General features: G+C 45.3%; 1 protein-coding gene across 2 annotated transcripts in view; it reads right to left on the reverse strand.

Annotated features, from left to right (window-relative positions):
* The window catches only part of LOC124038296 (A disintegrin and metalloproteinase with thrombospondin motifs 20), a 153,705-nt gene that overhangs the window by 56,884 nt on the left and 80,072 nt on the right, over nt 1-16,749 (reverse strand). For both annotated transcript variants that reach the window (XM_046353999.1, XM_046354009.1), the window contains 7 exons: nt 11,765-11,910; nt 11,229-11,410; nt 10,116-10,252; nt 9,594-9,711; nt 7,394-7,489; nt 4,743-4,909; nt 4,475-4,604 (listed from right to left, as the gene is read on the reverse strand). In XM_046353999.1, coding sequence (XP_046209955.1) covers nt 4,475-4,604; nt 4,743-4,909; nt 7,394-7,489; nt 9,594-9,711; nt 10,116-10,252; nt 11,229-11,410; nt 11,765-11,910 — 976 coding nt within the window. The remainder of the gene's footprint in view (nt 1-4,474; nt 4,605-4,742; nt 4,910-7,393; nt 7,490-9,593; nt 9,712-10,115; nt 10,253-11,228; nt 11,411-11,764; nt 11,911-16,749) is intronic.

Below are 16,749 nucleotides of genomic sequence, written 5' to 3' on the forward strand. Positions count from 1 at the left end.
TCGACGACATCCGATCCTCGTTTGCTAAGTCAAACAACACCGCTGGTTCTGCTCACACTGCCCTACCCTGTGCTCTGACCTCTTTCTCCCCTCTCTCTCCAGATGAAATCTCGCGTCTTGTGACGGCCGGCCGCCCAACAACCTGCCCGCTCGACCCTATCCCCTCCTCTCTTCTCCAGACCATTTCCGGAGACCTTCTCCCTTACCTCACCTCGCTCATCAACTTATCCCTGACCGCTGGCTACGTCCCTTCCGTCTTCAAGAGAGCGAGAGTTGCACCCCTTCTGAAAAAACCTACACTCGATCCCTCCGATGTCAACAACTACAGACCAGTATCCCTTCTTTCTTTTCTCTCCAAAACTCTTGAACGTGCCGTCCTTGGTCAGCTCTCCCGCTATCTCTCTCAGAATGACCTTCTTGATCCAAATCAGTCAGGTTTCAAGACTAGTCATTCAACTGAGACTGCTCTTCTCTGTATCACGGAGGCGCTCCGCACCGCTAAAGCTAACTCTCTCTCCTCTGCTCTCATCCTTCTAGACCTATCGGCTGCCTTCGATACTGTGAACCATCAGATCCTCCTCTCCACCCTCTCCGAGTTGGGCATCTCCGGCGCGGCCCACGCTTGGATTGCGTCCTACCTGACAGGTCGCTCCTACCAGGTGGCGTGGCGAGAATCTGTCTCCTCACCACGCGCTCTCACCACTGGTGTCCCCCAGGGCTCTGTTCTAGGCCCTCTCCTATTCTCGCTATACACCAAGTCACTTGGCTCTGTCATAACCTCACATGGTCTCTCCTATCATTGCTATGCAGACGACACACAATTAATCTTCTCCTTTCCCCCTTCTGATGACCAGGTGGCGAATCGCATCTCTGCATGTCTGGCAGACATATCAGTGTGGATGACGGATCACCACCTCAAGCTGAACTTCGGCAAGACGGAGCTGCTCTTCCTCCCGGGGAAGGACTGCCCGTTCCATGATCTCGCCATCACGGTTGACAACTCCATTGTGTCCTCCTCCCAGAGCGCTAAGAACCTTGGCGTGATCCTGGACAACAAACTGTCGTTCTCAACTAACATCAAGGCGGTGGCCCGTTCCTGTAGGTTCATGCTCTACAACATCCGCAGAGTACGACCCTGCCTCACACAGGAAGCGGCGCAGGTCCTAATCCAGGCACTTGTCATCTCCCGTCTGGATTACTGCAACTCGCTGTTGGCTGGGCTCCCTGCCTGTGCCATTAAACCCCTACAACTCATCCAGAACGCCGCAGCCCGTCTAGTGTTCAACCTTCCCAAGTTCTCTCACGTCACCCCGCTCCTCAGCTCTCTCCACTGGCTTCCAGTTGAAGCTCGCATCCGCTACAAGACCATGGTGCTTGCCTACGGAGCTGTGAGGGGAACGGCACCTCAGTACCTCCAGGCTCTGATCAGGCCCTACACCCAAATAAGGGCACTGCGTTCATCCACCTCTGGCCTGCTCGCCTCCCTACCACTGAGGAAGTACAGTTCCCGCTCAGCTCAGTCAAAACTGTTCGCTGCTCTGGCTCCCCAATGGTGGAACAAACTCCCTCACGACGCCAGGACAGCGGAGTCAATCACCACCTTCCGGAGACACCTGAAACCCCACCTCTTTAAGGAATACCTAGGATAGGATAAAGTAATCCTTCTCACCCCCCCCTTAAAATATTTAGATGCACTATTGTAAAGTGGTTGTTCCACTGGATGTCATAAGGTGAATGCACCAATTTGTAAGTCGCTCTGGATAAGAGCGTCTGCTAAATGACTTAAATGTAAATGTAAATGTAAAATCATAACTGGCACAAAGAATGGTAAAAATGGTAGGATAAATTAAGTAAGCTTCCCCAAACTTGAAACTCACGCACCGCCTATGAATTCTTTATAAAATAATTGCCTACACTTTTCCATGGTAGGATTTTGCCTATAGTCTACTTTGATGCAAGCCTCATAATATGAAATAAAACATTCAGATTTCCAACAATTAAGTGTTTTCAAAATGTATACTGCCTCCAGCTCACATTGTAAAGTGGAACGAATTGCAAAAATCGCTGAAGTTGGAGACTTTTATCTCCCTCACCAACTTCAAACATCTGCTACCTGAGCAGCTAACCGATTGCTGCAGCTGTATATAGTCTATCGGTTAATAGCCCACCCATTTTAACCCCATACTGTTTTTATTTATTTACTTTTCTGCTCTTTTGCACACCAATATTTCTACCTGTACATGACCATCTGATCATTTATCACTCCAGTGTTAATCTGCAAAATTGTAATTATTCGCCTACCTCCTCATGCCTTTTGCACACAATGTATATAATGTATATAGATTCTCCTTTTTTTCTACTGTGTTATTGACTTGTTAATTGTTTACTCCATGTGTAACTCTGTGTTGTCTGTTCACACTGCTATGCTTTATCTTGGCCAGGTCGCAGTTGAAAATGAGAACTTGTTCTCAACTAGCCTACCTGGTTAAATAAAGGTGAAATAAATAAAAAATATATAATTTTTTTTAAGTGGTGGGTGACACGCACACAGCCTGTCGTCTTCACTAGAATGGAGAAAGGAACGTGCGCTTTAATTAGTTGAGAAATACAAATAGTAACGTTAGAGGTTTTTAATCGTACACCAAAAACAGTTTTGAAACACGCGGTTGGATTTAGAATCGTACAAACAAATATGAACATGTATGTACTCACTACTGTACGTCGCTCTGGATCAGAGCATCTGAGAAACGTCAAAACACTTTAAAAAAACATTTCGCTCAATCAATGGGCTGACGAAAACACGTTTCACTACAGCAGCAACCAGCTGAGGCTCTGCAGGAGCAATCCGTCTCAGAAGAGGCTCTGTATGCTGTACGCGTGTGATGGTTGGGTTGGATGAATAAGATACATGACGACTAACAAAAATACGCACAGGCCAATTGAAATCCACTAAATTATGTAAATTAGACCGATAAGCATAATGGCCAAATGTATTTCCATCTACTGGTAATTGCCATCAACTAATAAAAAGCATTATTTTGTAATGCAATTTAGTTTTCTACTGGACATTTTGGCTGGCAAAAGTTGTATTTATTGTCTTTAAAAATAGAATAGGACAACCCTGGTACACCGGTACACGCAACCCTGGTACACTGGTACACGCACACACAGGTACACTTTGGATTAGACCCCATTTGACTAAAGGATCGACTGCCAAGGTACGCATTTCCCCCTCCTTTACATGTTCTGATCAATTTCCTGTCATTGGGTCTCAGACCAAATGGTCTTAGCCGGGCTGGGATCAAACCGTTTCAACTGGATCCTGCTAATGATGCTGTATGCTCTGAGGCAAAGGAAGTATCAGCCCCTGCTTATAGGCTCAGGGGGTGGAAGGTGTACAGCAGGAGTCCATCTAGATTCAGCCATGGTCTGATATTTCCTTGAGCGGATGGTCGGGGGGCCGGAACATAGTTATAGATATTTTTTACGCTGCAGATCGACCACAAGAATGCCAAACAGATTTAGTATTTGTCAAAAACAGAATCATTTCAAACCTCGATAACATGGGATACGATTACGTGCCTCTCTATTTATGCAGGGGATTACCTGGCAACAGATTTACTCAATTAAAATCACATTGAGCTCATTTCCTGGTTATTTCACAGATTTTTATGTCCAAGAACATCAATAATGGTTTTGGCCCGCAGGCCGCCTAGATTAGATGAGTTTATATTAGTCACATGCACAAGGTCGCAGATGTAGTCGCAGGGTACAGTGAAACTCTTATGTGCCGAGATCCAACAGTGTAGGTAAAATGTTTCATAATAAAGTGAATGAGACAATAATAATAATATACACTGAGTGTACAAAACATTAAGAACACCTGCTCTTTCCATGACACAGACTCACCAGGGGAAAGCTGTGATCCCTTATTGATGTCACTTGTTAAAGCCACTTCAGTCAGTGTAGATGAAGGGGAGGAGACAAGTCATAGAAGGACTTTTAAGCCTTGAGACATTAGAGACATAGATTGTGAATGTGTGCCATTCAGGGAGAAAGGGCAAGACAAAATATTTAGGTGCCTTTGAACGGGGTATGGTAGTAGGTGCCAGGTGCACTGGTTTGTGTCAAGAACTGCAACACTGCTGGGTTTTTCACGCTCAACAGTTTCTGCCTGTTTCAAGAATGGTCCACCACCCAAAGGACATCCAGCCAACGTGACACAACTGCATTGGAGTCAACATGGGCCAGCATCCCTGTGGAACGCTTTAAGTGTTTGTTGGGTGGGAGGCGGGATGTAGAATTCTATCAGAGGAGCAGCAGGGGGGAAAGTGAAAAATGAATGAAACAATAGTACAACATAATAATATTTATTCTGTTGGGGAACCCTGATGTACTGGGATGTGATCAACCGGGTCAGCGCAGAGGGGCTGCAAAGACACATGGCTAATTGGGTGGACGACTATGACCTTACCCTGACACATGCGGCTGCACTCCAGCCAGGAACCCGAGGGGTCCCACACAAACTGTTCCCTGTGCTCCTCGATGGGGATGTTGAACGAGTAGCGCACGTCTGGGTTGTACAGGTTCCCCACACACAGAACCTAGGGCAACAATGAGAAAAAGCTTTGACAATATAGAAGGAGAGATGGAGAGGGGGAGAGGGAGAGAGAGAAGAATGTGAGAGAGACAGAAACAAAGAGCGATAGAGACAGAGAGACAGAGACAGACGTCAGCCTTGCCTGTAGGATGAGTTCCTCCTCAACACGTTCAGTGCAGTTGATGCGCTCCTCTTTGGTGTCTGAGCCGCTGTACTCAATGACAGTTCCCTTGAAGGTGATTTCCCTTTTGAACATGGCCACCACAAAGTTCCCATTCAGGAGAAAGTTAGAATGGCCGTCAGATAAAGCTGAAATGAAACAAAAAGAGAAAATAATATATAAATATAAAATATAGCCTCAACACATTTGAGAAAAACTGCTTTCTTTGCAATTTACTCTGAGTCTTGTGGGTTTCAGGTTTGGACAATAGTTTGAGGGGGAAAGTAGTATAAACATTCATCGACTTCAAACCAATAATGTTCTGCAATGCCATTGTTGCATGGGGGCAAGTAAAAAGAATTGGTGGCTCCAAATTGCAGTAATTTGGAGCTAGACTGCGTGACTCTCCTTGCCAAATGACATTACAATGCTAACAAAGTAACCTCCAAATCCAAACAATTACAAAAAACAAACACAAACGCACACATGCTGAACCAACTCTGATATACACATTAACAACCAAACACCAACTAGCTAACCCCGTCAACACACACACACAAACAAATGATGGTTCTGAGAAATATGCAGTAAATACAATGTAATTACAATGTGAGAGAGCCCATGTTGAAACAATGTGTGTGTGATTAGGTCTCCTGTGGTTCTCGAAAACCCTTTCAGCGATTAGCTTCGCTCACGGTTGGCCCTGTGAACTATCATTTTCCTATGCTATGTTAGAAACGTCAATCATCGCTTGCGATCGGTTTTCGAAACATATGGCCCTTATCTTTTAAATCAGTGAGAAATAATCTTTCAAATAAATAAAAAAGCTACACCTGTAGCAGATTTGAACAGATCCCAACTCTATGTGTGCCTCCAGGTGATGAACTACACTTCCTCCCCAGTTATGCTCGCACAGAGGTGTTCGGAGGCATAGATAGATAATGCCGATGTCTTCCGTAAACAAGTGCTGTACGGTGGAGATATGGCCGTGTGGGAACCCTAACCCTATATAATATGTTTTTTTTCAAACAATTATTTCAAGCTGATATGAAAGATATGTTCCATATGTTTCTAAAACCTGGACCGCAAGCGATGCGTGTCAACGTTTAGAGCAAGCGTCGGGGCTCATAAGATGCCTTCATCAATAAGCGCTACAGGTAGTTCACGTTTATGAATGGGCTAGGTCTCCAGTAGGAATGGGTATTTTAAATAATGTCATTCTTTCTGAAATGACAAGGTTTCTGGCACGGGAGAGAGACAAAAAGTAGCCATGCGGACTCGTGCTAGTTAGACAAACCTGTAGATGCCACAGGTTATCAACCATCCAACGTGGTAGTGGCTTTACTGCATCAAATCAATGTGAAGAAGCTAGCTAAATTAGGCTATTTTGCTATGCTCCCGGTCCTTGTCTACAACAACTCCATTCCGATTAAACAACAGTCTACCCGTCGGTTGCTTGTTGTAGCATCCTCCTTCTCATTTAGCTAATTTAACCCGTCATTTTAATTCCATTTAGCTTTGATTAGAGACCTCCCACTTTACAGTGCTTGCTACACACAGAGCCTTTGACTGTAGTGCCACCTTGATTGGCCGACAATAACAACAAGCTACACGTGCGAAACGTGTGAATGCTAAGGTAGGCTGTTGACGCATTCCTCTGCCCAGGCGTTGCTGATGTATGCCAGATCTTACAATGTCTAGATAGGTAGCAATCTGGTGCCCAACGGCACAGTCAATGGCTTGGCATGCAAGCATTGGTTGACACATGCAACGTCTGAGCAGGGGGACGCGACAAGTCAGATCTTACAACACCTGGATAGATGTTTTAAGTCTCAGTTTACCACATCATGTGTTATATCAATCTGTGAGTCGAAGACACAGTCAAATTATTTGAGGAATACATATTTATTTCAATAGGTAATGAAACATACTTAGTGTTAAAGTACACGATCAAGACAGCAAGGTGTGTATGGTTTTTTTCCGCTATCATAAAAACATCATAAAAACTACTCTCAAAATGTGGTTGTTTTATTAAATTAAGAATTTCAAACACACACACACACAACCATGGTCCATCTCATCCAACCCCTATGTACTTTCATCAGGCCTGGTTACACATGCCTCTAATTAGCACCTATTCTACACTCATTCATCATCCTCTCATTCTGCCACTCCGTTTTCTTTCCCAGCTAGCCCTTATTGCCTGACTATGTGGGCCCACACCCCGCCATGCTTCCTCCATATACATTCTGACTGATATAAATGACCAGCGGTTTGGCATTAGTCCATACTTCCTCACCCCCTTCCTCACCCCCAACCCCGACCTTGTACCTACAGCTGAGGTCGCTGGTGGGTAACCATGTTCTGACCAATGGCTGCCCTTTGATAGAGGAGGGGGAGAATCACATTGACCTATTGTATGGTGCACACCATTTAAAGGGGCAAAAATAAAAATCGCTATAAGCCTCTACAGTTAGAAATTATTTGTCAGAATCTGGCTGTGAGTGAGTTGGCCTGGTGTGAGGCACAGTGGCTAACTAGTGACACCATCACACATAAGCACAGGGGACTGAGGTGACATTCAGAACAGTGATTACACACACACACATACACATACATACACACACACTCACCGAGGTAGTTGTCATCCTCTGGCTTCCCAGAGTAGCTGACCTGTTTGATATCAATGTTGGTGGCTCCTGCAGGGATCCGAACTACTGTGTTGTAACCTGGATGGAGAGAGAGAGACCGAAAGAGAAAGAGAGAGAACAAAAAGAGAGAGAGAAAGACACAGAGCGATGTAGTTTACGGTGAGAAAGCTAAGGGCAACCACAACAGTCCCAGTACTCCCAGTACTGAACAGAACAGTCACACCTTGATTTAATGGCTTCACCATGCTGTAGGATTCAGGATCTGTGATCTTCCATGGGAAGGGAAGGCGAGCTCTTACCTCTGGGATTAAAATGTCACACTTGGAAAAATAAGAGGAGCTCTCAAATAACCTGTAGAAGGTTAATTTCACTCACAGAGGCCCACCCGTGAAATAATATGTAATTACTCCCCGGCCCGGTCCGGCGATTGCCCTGTAATTTCCCTGGGTCTGTGTTCCATGACAGACCGACATGGGTAGAGGGAAGAGGAGAGAGAGGAGAGGAGAGAAAAGAGGTGAACGGGAAGAGGGTGAAAGAGAGGGAAGAGGTGAACGGGAAGAGGGAGGAAGAGAGGGAAGAGGTGAACGGGAAGAGGGTGAAAGAGAGGGAAGAGGTGAACGGGAAGAGGGAGGAAGAGAGGGAAGAGGTGAACGGGAAGAGGGTGAAAGAGAGGGAAGAGGTGAACGGGAAGAGGGAGGAAGAGAGGGAAGAGGTGAACGGGAAGAGGGTGAAAGAGGGAGGAAGAAGAAGGGTGAACGGGAAGAGGGTGAAAGAGAGGGAAGAGGTGAACGGGAAGAGGGTGAAAGAGAGGGAAGAGGTGAACGGGAAGAGAGAGGAGAGGAGAGAAAAGAGGTGAACGGGAAGAGGGGGAAAGAGAGGGAAGAGGGGGAAAGAGAGGGAAGAGGTGAATGGGAAGAGGGAGGAAGAGAGTAGGAAAAGAACAGGAGATAGAGTTGAAAGGGACAAAGAGAGAGGTGGAAAGAGGGGAGAGAACTAGGAGGATGGAGTTTGAAGACATATTGGAGTGAGGGGAGAGGAGAGGGGTTGGAAGAGAGAGCTGGAATAAAGAGAGGTGAGAGACGGGGAGAAATGGAGAAGAGAGAGAACGGCATGGGCCACTCAGGGCTAGCACTACTAAAGGTTATCTCTCATCACACCGACCAGCCGACTGGCCAATCACAACACTCCAACACACAGTTTACTCTGGTACCACAAGAAAAAAGTCTTACAGCATCAACCAAAACCAAAATAAACGGTTTAAAGCAGTTGGTAAACAGCAATTGCTGAAGAAGGTTCATTACAAGTCAATTCAAACCCATTCACTTCAGTGCTAAAATCAAACAGCAGCATAAATGTCTCTTCTGTGCTGTTAGGATTTAAGTAGCATGTTAAATTCCCGCTCTAACTGGTGAAGACAGCTTCAGCACATAGGTACAAGGAGTAGGTGAACTGAGTAAACCGCAGACCAGGTCCCCCTTAGAGAAAGCCACAGCGCCTCCACAGGCCCTCGAAGCCCCCGAAACAACCATTGACCACACATACAATCGAATGTAACCGCAGGGCGACCGCAGAATGTAAATACAGTCCTAAAGGAAAGACACCTCTGTGCACCCTGGGATAGCTGAGCCTGGCTGGATAGAGGGAGGAGGGAGAGAGAGGGTGTGGTTACACATGCTTGGCCCAGGACTCCTCGGTACAGACACAAGCGGAGGAACGGACAGATAGAGACAAAGAGAAGCGAAGAACAAAACTAATATTGAGTAAACTTGACACCTATGGTAATTTATATTTTGTTATTTTGCAGCTCAGACTTGAAGGTGATTGGATGTAATTAGCGATTGGCCTGGGATGAGATATCATACCAATTATGAGTTTGGTGGGGGTCAGTTTGAAAACTTCCAGTGTTTACCTGGGCTTTCCACAGGTTTGGGGACTTTATCAGGATATCTGTTATGCAAAGCATTGTCCAAAAGCAAAAAGGAAAAAAATAATAGCCTTCACAAGCATCCAAAAGTTATGTCATAATTCTGTGGTCATTTGTGCAGTATTCAAGTGTCAAATAGTTTATGGCAAGTGTGTTGTATTTCACCTGTTCATCGACAATTGTTATTGTGAACAGTGTGCAATACCTTCTTAAGTATTTTGGAATACAGGGAAACAGAAGAAAGGCAGCCAGGCTTACCATACTCGGCGTCGTTGAAGGTCCCAGCGAGGGTTTTGCAGGAGGAGTTGTCCCCTCCACACACTCCACACTTGTCGTTCTTCGCCTTGGAGTTCAACACATGGTCACAGCCTGCTTGCTGTGGAAACGCCACAGAGACAAACCAATCAGACAGGCGGTCACACAGAGACACACCAATCAGACAGAGGGTCACACAGACATACACCAATCAGACATGGGCTCACACCAAGGTCTATCTCTGTCATCGGTAGTCACAAACCTGCACTAACAATATATGTTATCCTCAACCCAACATCCACAAAACTACAGCTTTCTCTTTGAGGAGGCAAAAATGGTGAAAACGTGTGTGTGTGTGTGTATGTGTATGTGTGTGTGCGCGCGCACTCTGATACAGAAGGTCAGCATCAGCAACATGTCACAACATTATAAGCGATATGCTGATATAGACAGACACAGCTGAGAGAGCATATAAGTGTGTAGCTGTGCTTGATACACAGTGTTGACGTAAGGGAGTACAGCTACCCGACAGAGGCCTTGAACGCAGATGTCGTAGGTGTCTGGGCCACATGGTGTGCCGTCGATGACGCGGTCCTTCAGCTGATAGTAGGCCATTGTCCCGGTAACCCGACAGAAGAGCTTGCACCGATCCTTCATTAGAACTACAGGGGAAGGAAAGATACAAAGAATACCCCATAGTTTGTTTCTTCTTCTATGTGACAATATTATAGTGAAACACATAAAAACAACAGTATCTTACATTATAAGCCTACTGTTAGCAAGTCAACCATTTGTATTGATTTATTATCCACAATTATACCACTATTTACATGTTTGCCAGGGTCAGCAGTTAGCTTTGCTGAAATACCAACATTTCTATCAGTTATTTGGAAATATTCCACTCTGCTTGACAGCAATTTGGACTCTGTGCTTGGTCAGTTTGCTTGTTTAACATTGTATTGTGACAGCTTGAGGTTACTTCTTCGAAATCATCAACACTGCGCCAAAGCCCTGTCTGCTTTGCCAAACGGCATCTTGTCCAGCAGAGCCAGCCATCACAATAATTATAACCACACATGAGGTATAGAAGAGGGAAGCTATCCAGGAGCATCATGTGGTAGTATTGAATGTTTCTATCGTGTTGATTACATTCATCCGTCTGTTCCTATCCAGACTATGCTAAGCGTTGAGGGAAAGAACACACTGTCAGAATCTGCCTCTATGGAGTCAAAAGCAAACAGTAGAGTTAGTCTATTTACCAGGACAAGATGGGCATTGTGGGTATGGAGACAGAAGCACCAGAGACATGTTTTACTTATGTCATCCTGAAAGATATTGACTAATAATCCCTTTTAGCCCTCAATTAGGCATGGTGGACTTTCTGACAGTTTACTTAAATCCGGTTCAGTCTGGTTCTTTGAGATCTGTGAGGGGTCATCAAGAAGTGTCTATAGGGGTAGTATAGTATAATGGTACCACATAATGTAGTGCCTGCATTACAAACTATAACAGATGCCAAGGTGTTCTCATGGTTGAACTGCTAGTGCAGTGTGCCCTAGCACAAATAATACATGGAGTTTTATATACAGTAGTGATTCTCAAGGACCCAAAAGACGCATTAAAATAGAGGGTACTCACTACCGCTGTACTTGGGCATCCAGCGGACGGTGGGAGGTAGACCGTTGATGTTGAAGTGCTTGCCGTCGAACTGAGAGCACTGCTCCTCGCGGAAGTCTCTCTGTCCTCTGGGACACGGCTCAGTGTTGCACGACCGGAACTTCATCCTTCGACCCACACAGAACCTTCCTTTGTTCCTGGGCCTGAAGAAACATTACGACAATAGAACTTGATTAAAACTTGACTGACATTCACTTAGGGTTTGACTCTTTGATTGACATGTGTTTTGCCAAGTACGCAACTCAGGCTTTTTTGTGGCTTTTACTCAGGTGCAGTATTGTTTTGACTAATCAGAGCCCTTACTCAAGGTGTGTTATTATTGCTTTTACTGGCTACTCCTTGGTGTGTTTTGACTTAGTTTGGCTTAGTTAGACTAAGACTCAATCTTACTCAGGTTTGAAGGAGTCTGCTGTTGTGTTTGGACTGGTTACTCTAAGACTCCAACTCCGGGTTGTTGCAGTCTCCTGGTGTGTTGCTGTAGTAGGAATAAGTCTTACTCAGGGTTGTTGCAGTCTCTGGAGGTGCTCCTGGTGCCTCCTCCACAGGTCCTGGAGCAGACACTGTAGGGTCCCCAGGGGCCCCACTCCCCATGGACCGGCCGCAGGTCCAACTCCTTGTTCACACACTTCCCATGTCTGCAGTGCTGCACAGAGAAAGAGTACACTATATACACAAAAGTATGTGGACACCCCTTCAAATGAGTGGATTCGGCTATTTCAGCCCCACCCGTTGCAGACAGGTGTATGAAATCGTCACTGCCCTTCTAGAGCTGCCCCGGTCAACTGTAAGTGCTGATATTTATTATATTATTATTATATATTATTATTGTGAAAACGTCTAGGAGCAACAACGGCTCAGCTGCAAACTGGTAGGCCATACCTGCTCACAGAACGAGACCACTGAGTGCTGAAATTTGTTTCCATGGCCGAGTAGCCGCACACAAGCCTAAGATCACCATGCGCAATTCCAAGCGTCAGCTGTAGAGGTGTAAAGCTCACCGCCATTTTACTCTGGAGCAGTGGAAAAGTGTTCTCTGGAGTGATGAATCATGCTTCACCATCTGGTAGGCCGACGAACAAATCTGGGTTTAGTGGATGCCAGGAGAATACTAACTGCCCCAATCCATAGCACCTATTAAAAACGTTTGTTGGAGGAGGAATAATGGTCTGGGGCTGTTTTTCTTGGTTCAGGCTAGGTCCCTTAGTTCCAGTGAAGGGAAATCTTCACGCTACAGCATACAATGACATTCTAGATGATTCTGTGATCCCAACTTTGTGGCAACAGTTTGGGGAAGGCGCTTTCCTGTTTCAGCATGACAATTCCTCCGTGCACAAAGCGAGGTCCATACAGAAATGGTTTGTCGAGAGCGGTAGGGATGAACTTGATTGGCCTGCACAGAGCCCTGACCTCAACCCAAAAGAACACATTTGGGATGAATTGGAACGCAGACTGCAAGCCAGGCCTAACCGCCCAACATCAGTGTCCGACCTCACTAATGCTCGTGGCTGAATGGAAGCAATGTTCCAACATCTAGTCGAAAGCCTTCCCAGAAGAGTGGAGGATGTTATAGCAGCAAAGGAGGGACCAACTCCATATTAATGCCCATGTTTTTGGAATTAAATGTTTGACGAACAGGTGTCCACATACCTTTGGTCACGTAGTAGTGTATAAGTGGTAGGTAAGATTTCCAATGTATTCCAATGCATTCGTGATGGACATATGGAAAAATAAACTTGAAGCTTGAATTTGAAACTTGAGACCACAAACACACACAGGGGATCATCTTAGAGAGTGTGACATCATCACTTATCCAAATCCCAACCAACACACCACAGTGCAAGAATGTCAACTCAGCTCTGGTTGGTGCAGAACCACATTTAGCGCAGGCAGCGATCACAGCTGGGAGTGTTGTCCCTCCTCCCCTTCCTTAATCCTCTGTTCAAATGTAAAACTATACCCTTAAAGAAACTAAGGGGGATGCTAAACCTACTATCATTTACCCAAGAGGAATGTTTCCAAGTTCCCCATGCAGCTGTGGGGATAGGGCCTGTCGGCTCCGGTTCAGCGCCTAGCCTGCTGTGTGGGGAGGGATGAGGGGAGAGGAGGGGATGAGGGCAGTGCCAGTGAGTGGAACCAGAGCCAACAGCACTCTGCAGAGCTGCACACTGCAACACTTCCATGTTGTCAGCCTTTATTACATCATGGATTGACCGAGGGGGCAGCCAATAAAATCTTCAAATGCGTTTGGCTGTTTCTTCTCAATGAGCTAAGCCAGGTCCTCTCCTGTTGAATTCCTTCTCTGCTGGTGTCACATGCCCCCCTCTCGTGTGGACAGCCAGATATTCCTCCAAACTATGTAAGGGGGCATCCCAAATGGCACCCTGTTCCCTAAATAGTTCCATAGGTATCTGGTCAACAGTAGGGCACTATGTAGGGAATAGGGTGCCATTTGGGATGCATCACGAGCCTGCCATTTCATCAGCAGCGCTGGAAATTGAAAGTCACCCTACCCTTACAGAAAAACCACATTCATTTTACATGTGATCCTATGTCAAGTTGATGTGATAACATGTGACAACATGTAAAAGCAACATGATACCATGAAACTACTCGTGAAAACATGATCTCAAGTGCTAATTCGATTTTCACGTGACTTTTTCCACATTTGAAAATGCAATTCCACATGTGAGGGTTAGATTTTCACATGTGAAAGTGCAAATTCGATTTTTTCACATGTGAACATTTTTCACATGTGATATTGAATGTGAATCTGTAATTCACGTGAGGTGAAAACATTATTCTCCTCACGTGAGAAGATGGTGTTAACATGTGAACTCTAAACTTAATACATGTGAACATATTGTTTCATATTTCATATGTTTCATATTGTGAACATGTGTTTCTTTTGTTTTAACGTGGATATTTCGGCTCAACAGGTGAAAACAGCAATTTCACTTGACAATGCAATTTCACATGTGTTTTTTGTAAGGGAATGAAAGTGGTACGCTGTTCAGCTAAAATAGTGTAAACAACTTTAATCAATGATAATATGCTTACATTTGTCATGATGACAGTACTGACTTGTCAATATCATCCCACCTGGGATTTAAACTCACAGCTTCTTGATTTTGGGGTATGCTGATCTTTCTGCTGCACCACAAAGTCTGTAGCACATGGATGCTACAGACCAACTGAACAGTGCCAACTGAACTGCTATTTTAGTTAATCTGACTCTTCTCTCATCATTCATTTAATTCAATTATTCACTTACAGAGATGCTTGTTCTAGGTCCCAAGAAATAAAGAGATCTTCTGTTGAATCTGACAATTAATCTTAATGGTTGTACAGTCGTCTCAAATAAAACTGTGAAGGACCTCGGCGTTACTCTGGACCCTGATTTTTTCCATCTACGTAACATTGCAGAAATCAGAAACTTTATGTCCAAAAATGATGCAGAAAAATGAATCCATGCTTTTGTTACTTCTAGGTTAGACTACTGCAATGCTCTACTTTCCGGCTACCCGGATAAAGCACTAAATAAACTTCAGTTAGTACTAAATACGGCTGCTAGAATCCTGACTAGAACCAAAAAATATGATCATATTACACCAGTGCTACCTTCCCTACACTGGCTTAGTGTCAAGGCAAGGGCTGATTTCAAGGTTTTACTGCTAACCTACAAAGCATTACATGGGCTTGCTCCTACCTATCTCTCTGATTTGGTCCTGCCGTACATACCTACACGTACGCTGTGGTCACAAGACGCAGGCCTCCTAATTGTCCCTAGAAATTCTAAGCAAACAGCTGGAGGCAGGGCTTTCTCCTATAGAGCTCCATTTTTATGGAATGGTCTGCCTACCCATGTAAGAGACGCAAACTCGGTCTCAACCTTTAAGTCTTTACTGAAGACTCATCTCTTCAGTGGGTCATATGTTTGAGTGTAGTCTGGCCCAGGAGTGTGAAGGTGAACGGAAAGGCTCTGGAGCAACGCACCGCCCTTGCTGTCTCTGCCTGGCCGGTTCCCCTCTTTCCACTGGGATTCTCTGCCTCTAACCCTATTACAGGGGCTGAGTCACTGGATTACTGGTGCTCTTTCAGGACGTCCCTAGGAGGGGTGCGTCACTTGAGTGGGTTGAGTCACTGATGTGAACTTCCTGTCTGGGTTGGTACCCCCCCTTGGGTTGTGCTGTGGCGGAGATCTTTGTGGGCTATACTCGGCCTTGTCTCAGGATGGTAAGTTGGTGGTTGAAGATATCCCTCTAGTGGTGTGGGGGCTGTGCTTTAGCAAAGTGGGTGGGTTTATATCCAATTTTCACATGTCAAATAAAATGTCACGTGCAAAATGTTGACATTTCATGTGAAATCATGTGGGTTTTCCCGTAAGGGTATGGACATATGGCGTGAGGATGGGCTGTTTCATAAAAAGACATAGAAGAGGAGGAAACAGTCAATGGATTTATCACAGTATGGCCTTACATATACTACCCATTCACATTGATTCATAACTTTTTTCTTTTTTTTACATAAGCACACTGTACATGGAGATAGTGTGGTATGAACTGATGAAATCCTGCATTTAAGCTGGGTATCGGGAAACCTACCGACCAACCCCAGCCAAGAAGAGGTAGACCTAACAGTGCTTTCATAAACCAAACATGGCAGCCTATTTAGTTCTGTATGTGTAACCAAATCTCTCTCTCCGTAGAGAAGATAGCAGGAGGGTCCTTTTCAGAGAAAGAATGTGGGACAAGACGGCGTCTGTCTGGGTGCACTGCGGCAGGCAGGCAGGCAGCCCGTTGTCTGGGCACACAGACACGGGGAGTGGTGGCGTGGTGGCGATAAGAGAAACTCTAGAGTTGTGATAACAGGGTAACAGAGCTCATTACTGGCTTGACATCAGGAGCGGTTTGCCTTTCTCCCCATTCAGACAGAAACCATGTGACCAGACCACAGCCCATTGGGCACACTCACCAAGGAGGCTGCTGTGCTGCTTTGAATGTACACAAACTGTCTTCGATAGTATGTAACATGTATAGATACAGTCCCATCCCAGATACAGTCCCATCTCCACGTTCATTTGTCATGCAGAAGGCCAGGAAGGAAAGCTCCTACGGCTAAATCTCCAATTTGCCTCCAACTGTATACTTTTACTACTGAGCAAATTACATTTGACTTATTGTTCAAACTGCTCACCCGCTCCCCTATGGAACAGATGTTGTTTGACAGTATGAGACCCTGCATAGATGTTCATAATGACTCTATTAAGCCAGAGAGAATGTCAATCGCAAGGGGTCCTCGTCAGGGGAACAGTGAGGTTGAGGTGTCCCTGTGTACGCCTGAGAATGAATGTGCTCTAAGCTGTGCCATGACCTGGGGTGAACACCTGTGGATCTCCCTTCCATACCGCAGACACACACACATCCCGAATCTAGCACGGCCACTCCGACGAGGGCTATGGTGTAATACACTCTAAAGAGCAATG

Source organism: Oncorhynchus gorbuscha, linkage group LG01, assembly GCF_021184085.1.
Source record: "Oncorhynchus gorbuscha isolate QuinsamMale2020 ecotype Even-year linkage group LG01, OgorEven_v1.0, whole genome shotgun sequence".
Taxonomy (NCBI): domain Eukaryota; kingdom Metazoa; phylum Chordata; class Actinopteri; order Salmoniformes; family Salmonidae; genus Oncorhynchus; species Oncorhynchus gorbuscha.